Source organism: Oncorhynchus mykiss, chromosome 10, assembly GCF_057628025.1.
Source record: "Oncorhynchus mykiss isolate SJ-2025 chromosome 10, ASM5762802v1, whole genome shotgun sequence".
Lineage (NCBI taxonomy): Eukaryota > Metazoa > Chordata > Actinopteri > Salmoniformes > Salmonidae > Oncorhynchus > Oncorhynchus mykiss.
The window spans coordinates 37,257,338-37,267,712 of record NC_143031.1 but is presented as its reverse complement, the minus strand read 5'-3'; the positions used below and the strand labels follow the sequence as shown (position 1 = coordinate 37,267,712).

The 10,375-nt window shown below is 43.0% G+C and overlaps 1 protein-coding gene across 1 annotated transcript in view; it reads right to left on the bottom strand.

The window, feature by feature from the left end:
• Positions 1-3,585: 3,585 nt before the first annotated feature.
• The window catches only part of nectin3b (nectin cell adhesion molecule 3b), a 75,700-nt gene continuing 68,910 nt past the window's right edge, over positions 3,586-10,375 (bottom strand). The window contains exons 7-8 of the mRNA XM_036990195.2: positions 5,781-5,883; positions 3,586-4,953 (exon numbers count right to left, since the gene is read on the bottom strand). Of these exons, the coding sequence (XP_036846090.1) occupies positions 4,786-4,953; positions 5,781-5,883 (271 nt within the window). The 3' untranslated portion in view covers positions 3,586-4,785. The remainder of the gene's footprint in view (positions 4,954-5,780; positions 5,884-10,375) is intronic.

Below are 10,375 nucleotides of genomic sequence, written 5' to 3'. Positions count from 1 at the left end.
CAGTGCAGCACAAGGCAAATAAAGAAGCACAGCCAACAACATAAACGCCCAAAATACATTGGCTACAAAAGAAAGCAAATGGGGCCTTGTTTAAAGCGGTTTTTCAATGTTTGTGAGAATACTTGGAATTTCAATGGTGGGTGGGTTAGACCTGTGGAAGGGTAACTGGGGAATAGGGCAGTATGAGGAAGACAGAAGGGGAGAGAAGAGGGAACTGGGAGAGAAAATGGTTCAAGGGAAACAGAGATAATGATCAGATGAAGGTGATCGATGGAAGGGGTCAGTCCTTCATAGAGGCCATTTTGTCACCCTGACATGCACACACACAAACATGCATAGATACGATCACAGGGCCTTAAAAGGGTGCGCTTAGCGCTGGCAAATGTCTAGACATACATTAACAAAGAATAATGGCTGCCATTTTTGTACGCTTGCAAAATGCCACTTTTTTCTCACTGTACAGAATGAGACTGGGCTGAAACTCATAAATAATTATTAGGGAGAAAGGCAGGGGAAAACGTTTCATTCCAATACAGGGAGGGTCTGAAACATGTCTCTGTGCATTTTCACTCCTACTGGAAGCATCCTAGAGAAGGAGAAAGGCTGTATGTCCTTAAACAACCAGCATGACCTTTCATAAGGTTACAGGTAGAGTATCATACACAAAACATACACATTTATCCCCATCAAAAGCACTACAGTATATTATCCAACAATGAGGTACACATTTATCCTCCTCTCATAGTGTCAGATACATACACACATATTTGGGTTTGTCGAAAAATACCATTGACTTCATGAGCGAGAGTTGCTCTGGTTTTGTTGTGCCTCTGTGTTAGTCTGGATTTTTATAGATGAGCTTTCAGAAACAATAGGCTGCTCTCCCGTTGAGATGTCATGAGCTGGACATATCTAATAGTGTGTCTCCCTGCTGGGGACTGCTCTGTAAACAATCTGCTGGCTGTTGTTCAGTGATAAACCACTGTTCTATAAGCAGACACAGATCAATACTGAGATGCATTCATAATTGATATGTTTGATCATGTTTCATAATTGTGTTCTCAGTTTGATTTATAGACTTTTCACATTGCTATAGAGAGCAGAGCTGGCTCTGAGTTCCAGTGATTGAGCCATCCACACAGAGACACACCAATGCAGCCGATTTCAACAGATGGCACATCAAAGTACAGTGCCCGTGATCCCCCTTGAATGGCTGTAAAGCCTTGCCCCACTCATCTCCCCTCTCCCTTCTTTCTCCACTGCTTCACCATACAGCCATCCATTATCCCATGCCCATCTCCATGGCACAGTATTTCTTCATCCACGTTTTACAGACGTAAAATAAAGGTGACTAAAGGCTCAGGCGAAGAACAAAAGGCCCCTCTTAACGGCAGTAAACTGTCAGTCTGGCCCCCTGTTCACCATCCCCCCGTCCACCATCCCCCCCCCCCACCCTCTGCCCACTACCATACACCCCCTTCCCTACAGTGGCCTCCCCTCCCCCTAACCCTCCACCCTGCACACAGACTAATAGTCTGACGGGAGAGAAGGATGGCAGGTGGCCAGGCTATTCTCAGAAGACAATGTCTCAGCCAAGAAGCATAGAGAGAGAGACTGACAGAGACAGACAGACAGACAGACATTATATACGCATTTAGATTTGTGAACAGCCATCCACAACCACCACTATCCTTATGGCAGAAATAGCTAAATGAGAGAGCAGCAGTGTGATTCACATCAATGCACTATATAGATATCAATAACAAGTGATATCCGTATCGCCGTAGACTACACCACTGCTGTCATCCTCACCTCCAAGCCTTTATTCAAGTTGGATAATCTTTGGATGCCGACAGCAGTCGCAGCATTGGAAGACATAGCTTGGACTGTAGCCTACAAAAGCTATTTTCCCACGACCCATCAAACACGTTTGGTTTGTCATCGTAGTGGTCTCGGACTTGGTCAGACTCGCTCAGGTGGAACAAATTTAAACTTGCGCTTTTTTCAATGCTGATTTGAATGTCATTGAGAAAACAGAGAAGTGTCAGATTCTTTTTTTTTTAAACATCCTTTCTGAATTCAAATTGAATCCTCAAAGTAATCATCTAGCTTTTCAAAAGTATCTGTAATCTGATAACAATATTTGTGCTGGTAAAGTAACGGATTACAGTTACTGTTTTTTGCAATAATTGACATGTAACGGATTACTTGTAATCTGTTACTATCCAACCCTGGCCATGGGTCACATATGTCCCTCTCACTGTCACCGTTTTACTGCTGTCTCTAACAGATGAGTTGGAGTCCCTCCATGGCCAGAAAATGTCCTGGATGGAAATGATGATGATCCTTCACTGACCTGAACCAGAGCTGTTCTCTTTCCATTGGACAGGGAGCTGGCTGCATTCTCCTCACAGGGCTCCCTCAGGTGTCTCTGCAGACATAGGCTTTTAGAGACATATTTCCTGGCTGTAACTGCATGCGAGAAGTGCTCTATCCAGCCTGTACATCAAAACATAAACACAGGAGCCCTCCTCATAAAACACATAGTGAGGATGACCTAAACACCACATTTTACAGGACGTCTGGAAGAGGCCATGACGGAGGACGGTTACTGGTCAGAAATAAAGATCCCTCTGTGAAGAAATTAAGTACACATTTATCCTCAAACTCTCAAATCACTCACATCCACAAACTCACAGTGCAAAAGGCATGTTTAACAACTAAGGCTTTCTTCTTTAGCCTCCATTCATAAACTCATATTTCATTTCTAAAATGTCTTGTCCTTTAAGACGTGAACCGTTATATTTAAGTATGAATGAGCTGAGGATGAGGTAGGCTTTTTAAAAATGTGCCGAGATCAGATCCCAAAACACCAATGCTACTCTACACATACAATCATGACGATACTTAAGTTGTACAGAAGAGCTACAAAAGTGTACTCCTCTCATCCCTCAACTTTGTTTTGCAGTCCAATCCCAAACCACCCTCCCTAACAAACCAATAGGCTACATGACGTAACAGTCCAAAACAGTCCATAATATTCAGCCCCTCAGGATGGCCTGGTAAAACTTGCCCTGTACATACTCTACTTCCAGCAGGGCAGTTTGTTAGCTGATGGAAACTGACACATTTTTATATTTCAATAGTTAATGCATTCCTGAGAGCTTATTCACTAGTGGCAGGGAAACAAACAATGGCCTTATTGTGGGTTGGCTCAGCTACAGCCCTGGTCCCCACCAGGACAGGAGAGGAGAGGCACGGAGGCCTAACTCATTAACACACTGCTATGTGGGGCTAACGTCCTTAGCAGATGCCTCTAAGGCTGCGACTGCTCTTCCGAACGTTTGCCCATATAAAAACGTCATGTACACAGACTACCTATACTGTAGAAATATGATGGTTTAAAAAACTCTAACCTTGACCAATGTGTAAAAAACAAACACTGCATATATATTATCTACTCACAATGGAAGAATGAGAACACAAAATCATCAACAGTTGAGAAGATCCCCTTTAAATACATAAATGGCGCTAGAAAGACCTCTACGAAATTGCAGTGAAATAACACAAATAGGATTATTCCACTGATGTATGAATGATTTATGTTTCAATTCCAAGTGCAAAAGTTTCCTTTTTCTAGGATTCAGTTAACTTCTCGAAGCATTAAACCACATTAATCTTTTCCCAACATTTAAATTACATGATAGTAACATATAATGAAATTCGCTGTACTCTATCTGGTATACTGTTGCTATCTGGTATGCTTGATCCTGATGTCCTGGTGCACGGTCCTTCAGACAATGTTACCATCTCTGTTCAGATCCTGATGTCCTGGTGCACGGTCCTTCAGACAATGTTACCATCGCTGTTCAGATCCTGATGTCCTGGTGCACGGTCCTTCAGACAATGTTACCATCTCTGTTCAGATCCTGATGTCCTGGTGCACGGTCCTTCAGACAATGTTACCATCGCTGTTCAGATCCTGATGTCCTGGTGCACGGTCCTTCAGACAATGTTACCATCTCTGTTCAGATCCTGATGTCCTGGTGCACGGTCCTTCAGACAATGTTACCATCTCTGTTCAGATCCTGATGTCCTGGTGCACGGTCCTTCAGACAATGTTACTATTTCTGTTCTTATACCATGAAGTTAGAATCCTACCTAATTGGCTGTGTGTTTACCAGAACCGTACAAAGATATGCCTGGTGTTTACCACAATCCTAAAAAAAGTATTAGTTCTAACTAATTCAAAGAGCATAACTGTACACAAGATTATCACATAGCCACAGTGACATAGTAACACATTCAACTACTATACATAGAGCTTAGTATGGTGTTTTCATATTATTCCACTCCTATACAGTACACAGCAGAGCTTAGTGTTCCATTTTAAATAGTTACTTTGTGGTACTGTACCAAATCTGTCTTCCTGCTCTTCCCTATGCTGTTATCCTCTGTTCATTGATGTGGTTGGGAACAGAACAGGTGTGTGTGCGGTGGTTCGGAGAAGGGGAGTGGAGGGGTGTTTGGGTTGTCGTTCCTCAGAGAAACTCAGCAGTTTATGCTTCGGCCTCATTAGTCTTGCTTCTTACAGGTGATAACTGCTGCTCTCAAATGATGTTAAATGTGGAGTAGACTCATCTATGAAGGCTTGGTCAAGTCAAACTATTTCGTTGCCTGGGTTCTTCACATTGAAAAGGCTGGCATCTGTGAGCCTGCATGGCGATGGGTGGGGCAGGGTGAGTGATTGATTGACAGGTCCATTGAAGGTTTAGGACGTGTCCGTCACACATAGTGTTCCCGGTGGTTGATGTAGATACGATCCGCCCCGTTCTGGTGACACACCCACTCCTGATAGGACAGAGGCTGGTGGGAGGGGCTTCGGGGTTCCCGGGGTGTGAGCCTGGCAGGTGTTCTCTCTGCCATCTCAAACTGCCGCACAGCCCTGTGAGCCTGCAAAAATAGAGGATGGGATGACTCACTGTGTCGCTGTTGATACAAAATAAATACATATTCCGGAAATTAGTCATATCAACTTTCTAAAAAAACTCAAAACTTTTCATTTCAACCCTAAATATATGCAGCTGAAAAACACATCAAAGATGAGGGAGTGAGTTGAAGAGAATTGGCACTGAATCAGTAGAGGGTCTCAGAGGAGAGACGCTAGATGGATAGAACTGACTGTTCTCCCTGTAGTCCAGACAGACGACAGTCTTTGTTGGGAATACTAGACTCTGTAGCTCTACATACACAGAAACACAGATAAACTCCATTTTACTGGTGCTGTTTGAATAGTGTGAGGTAGGGTTCAGGCCAAAGCCATTACATTCCTTTTATGGACCTGAATACTAATAACACTCTTAAATGAACCGGTAAACGAGGTAAAGATAGAAACAGAAGGGAGAAGGGTAGGATGAAAGAGCGAGAAAGAGAGAGCGAGCGAGCGAGCGAGAGAAATGCATGGTTGGAAACAGAGGACACTGAATCATTCAATGATCTTAAAAGACTTGCTTTTGCATCTCACTGAGCTGAATGAATCTAACTCCATTTTAACCCCAATCTGGCTCTTCTCCTTCCCCAGAGCTGTTTATTTAAGGTTTACTTGAATGAGAAGTTGACCGGTTAGGAGCAGTGTGGTGTAGTGCAACAACCCTAACCCTAGCTTCATGTCCACATCCCAGTTTAACCCCAAATCTGTCCCTAACCATAACCTGAACTCCAGATATAACCCCAACCGTAGCTCCACCTGCAACCCTACACACAATAATAGGAGTGTTTACCTGTGAAAGGGAGGCCACCTGTGGTGCGTGGACAACCAGAGGGATGACTGACGGTCTCTCTGTGTAGGGAGGAGGAGGCTTGTGCGTCGGAGGTAGATCAATCCTGCAGGGAGAGAGGAGAAAATAAAAAAACATGGTCTGTCCCTAAAATTAAATGTCAACTGACAGTGACTATAACGCACACCTTAAGACATGTTACTGTGCGATGGCAAACCAGGTAATTGCAAAGTTGTAGAACCAGAGGAATTAAAATTGTGTTAGGAACGGTTTCCACTGTGAATTAAATCAATTACAGGCTAGAATCGACAGGCGCTAAGCCGAGTTAAATAGAGTGATTAGGTTAACAGCCGTCCCCTCATCAAGGTCCAGCTCACGCCAATCAACCTAATCTCCTCCACACATCCTTCAAGCGTTGCCTAGCCCTGACCTACACTCTACTCCAGTTTTGGAGAGCTCTAGTATCATCTCTTTTGCTCTAACTCCAAATCTTTGTCCGTCACCCTCTCTCTGACCATATTTCCATGCTAGGGCATACACACAGGAACATGTCATATTAGGCTGTGGATGTACTTCCTATTATTATAGTGATCACCCTCACACATCAGAGTGAGAGAGCAGCTTGAGGTCATAATTCATTATTGCAACTTTCCCCCAGTGGTCAAAAACATATACACTTTGACCTGTGTTCATTTATTATCTCATGTCATAATCATTGATTTCTAAAAACATCGATCACCCTAAAGCAGTGTGTCCCAACCCTGGTCCTCCAGTACCCCCAACAGTACACATTTTTATTGTAACCCTGGACAAGCAGACCTCATTCAACTTGTCAACTAATCATCAAGCCCTCAATGAGTTGAATGAGGTGTGTCAAGGGCTACAACAAAACTGTGTAGTGTTGGGGGTACTGCAGGAACAGGGTTAGGAAACACTGCTCTAAAGTGCAGCCCAGCATAGCCAGGCATAAGAACTCATAGGTCTCCTTTTCCTTCTATCTGACTTGGATGAGACATGGAGAGAACACATATCTGATGTATAGTTAATGACCTTGCATGTGTTTCCCACAGAAGGCTGTGGGACTGTAGAGTGCACCTGATCCATTAGAAGAAGAGGTGGGCTTTAATGTGTGTGTGATGACAGAGGGATGAGGCCTGTATCCATTCAGCCAGGCCCACAGGGTCCACAGGGATGCCCTCAGAGACACACAGCCAGGGCCACACTCAGGCCGACTGCCTTTCATTTGGCATCAGACACAAAACAGGAAGGCCCAGAGTAGAAAAGACACACCACTCTGGACCTGAGTAGTGGAGCTATGCATGCAGGCACAGAAAGTCTCTCTTCCACACAGCTGTTCACTACTGGGTTTCAGATCAGGGTTGTGTTTCTTTTGGCCAGACAGGCTGTATTAGAGTCCTCTCCAACAGTCAGTCTGAGAATCTGCTTTCACACTCGTCGGCTCCAAGGCAGCGGAGACAAACAGCTGTAGAATCCAAATGTGAATCTCCAGTGAAAGAGCAAGAGAGTCAAGGACATGGTCGAGGATTTAACAAAGTGACCAGACTGCTATCATAAATAAATAATACCTTGGATCAATGGCAAAACTAATTAAAAAAATCTAGGCTTATTATCACCATTATTGACAGGATTAACCCTAATGCTCTTTATCAGAAATGGGTAGAATGCATACATATACGCATATACAGTGCCTTGCGAAAGTATTCGGCCCCCTTGAACTTTGCGACCTTTTGCCACATTTCAGGCTTCAAACATAAAGATATAAAACTGTATTTTTTTGTGAAGAATCAACAACAACAAGTGGGACACAACAAGTGGGACACAACTTTTTTAACAAATCAAAAACTGAAAAATTGGGCGTGCAAAATTATTCAGCCCCTTTACTTTCAGTGCAGTAAACTCTCTCCAGAAGTTCAGTGAGGATCTCTGAATGATCCAATGTTGACCTAAATGACTAATGATGATAAATACAATCCACCTGTGTGTAATCAAGTCTCCGTATAAATGCACCTGCACTGTGATAGTCTCAGAGGTCCGTTAAAAGCGCAGAGAGCATCATGAAGAACAAGGAACACACCAGGCAGGTCCGAGATACTGTTGTGAAGAAGTTTAAAGCCGGATTTGGATACAAAAAGATTTCCCAAGCTTTAAACATCCCAAGGAGCACTGTGCAAGCGTAAATATTGAAATGGAAGGAGTATCAGACCACTGCAAATCTACCAAGACCTGGCCGTCCCTCTAAACTTTCAGCTCATACAAGGAGAAGACTGATCAGAGATGCAGCCAAGAGGCCCATGATCACTCTGGATGAACTGCAGAGATCTACAGCTGAGGTGGGAGACTCTGTCCATAGGACAACAATCAGTCGTATATTGCACAAATCTGGCCTTTATGGAAGAGTGGCAAGAAGAAAGCCATTTCTTAAAGATATCCATAAAAAGTGTTGTTTAAAGTTTGCCACAAGCCACCTGGGAGACACACCAAACATGTGGAAGAAGGTGCTCTGGTCAGATGAAACCAAAATTGAACTTTTTGGCAACAATGCAAAATGTTATGTTTGGCGTAAAAGCAACACAGCTGAACACACCATCCCCACTGTCAAACATGGTGGTGGCAGCATCATGGTTTGGGCCTGCTTTTCTTCAGCAGGGACAGGGAAGATGGTTAAAATTGATGGGAAGATGGATGGAGCCAAATACAGGACCATTCTGGAAGAAAACCTGATGGAGTCTGCAAAAGACCTGAGACTGGGACGGAGATTTGTCTTCCAACAAGACAATGATCCAAAACATAAAGCAAAATCTACAATGGAATGGTTCAAAAATAAACATATCCAGATGTTAGAATGGCCAAGTCAAAGTCCAGACCTGAATCCAATCGAGAATCTGTGGAAAGAACTGAAAACTGCTGTTCACAAATGCTCTCCATCCAACCTCACTGAGCTCGAGCTGTTTTGAAAGGAGGAATGGGAAAACATTTCAGGCTCTCGATGTGCAAAACTGATAGAGACATACCCCAAGCGACTTACAGCTGTAATCGCAGCAAAAGGTGGCGCTACAAAGTATTAACTTAAGGGGGCTGAATAATTTTGCACGCCCAATTTTTCAGTTTTTGATTTGTTAAAAAAGTTTGAAATATCCAATAAATGTCGTTCCACTTCATGATTGTGTCCCACTTGTTGTTGATTCTTCACAAAAAAATACAGTTTTATATCTTTATGTTTGAAGCCTGAAATGTGGCAAAAGGTCACAAAGTTCAAGGGGGCCGAATACTTTCGCAAGGCACTGTACACACACAGGCACAGACACACACCTAAATGCTTTCCACCTGATAGGGTTGTTTGGATTTATCTCCCACTAGCTGAGTCTCTCTCCATAGGCTGTATCCTAAACTGCTCCCATGACAGATAAACAAGATCCTTTAAGCAGAACTACAGTACCTGCACCCCAACAACTCCCATTATCTTAATCTGTAAAGTACACACATGCTCACATTTGTTGGTACCCTTACGTCTCATTGAAATACTTCATTCCTCCTGAAAAGTGATGAAATTAAAAGTTATTTTATCATCTAGACTTGCATACCTTTGGTATGTCATAGAATAATGCAAAGAAGCTGTGAAAAGAGATGAGTCACTGCTTATTTTACAAAGATATTCTAAAATGGCTGAACACATTTGTTGGTACCCCTTAGAAAAGAAAATCAATAATTGGATTATAGTGATATTTCAAACTAATTAGTTTCTTTAATTGGTATCACAAATGTCTCCAATATTGTAATCAGTGATTCATCCTATTTAAATGGAGAAAAGTAGTCACTGTGCTGTTTGGTATCATTGTGTGCACCACATTGAACATGGACCAGAGTAAAGTAGTCACTGAGCTGTTTGGTATCATTGTGGTCACCACATTGAACATGGACCAGAGTAAAGTAGTCACTGTGCTGTTTGGTATCATTGTGTGCACCACACTGAACATGGACCAGAGTAAAGTAGTCACTGAGCTGTTTGGTATCATTGTGGTCACCACACTGAACATGGACCAGAGTAAAGTAGTCACTGTGCTGTTTGGTATCATTGTGGTCACCACATTGAACATGGACCAGAGTAAAGTAGTCACTGTGCTGTTTGGTATCATTGTGGTCACCACATTGAACATGGACCAGAGTAAAGTAGTCACTGTGCAGTTCGGTATCATTGTGTGCACCAAACGGAACATGGACCAGAGTAAAGTAGTCACTGTGCTGTTTGGTATCATTGTGTGCACCACATTGAACATGGAGCAGAGTAAAGTAGTCACTGTGCTGTTTGGTATCATTGTGGTCACCACACTGAACATGGACCAGAGTAAAGTAGTTACTGTGCTGTTTGGTATCATTGTGGTCACCACATTGAACATGGACCAGAGTAAAGTAGTCACTGAGCTGTTTGGTATCATTGTGTGCACCACATTGAACATGGACCAGAGTAAAGTAGTCACTGTGCTGTTTGGTATCATTGTGTGCACCAAACGGAACATGGACCAGAGTAAAGTAGTCACTGTGCTGTTTGGTATCATTGTGGTCACCACATTGAACATGGA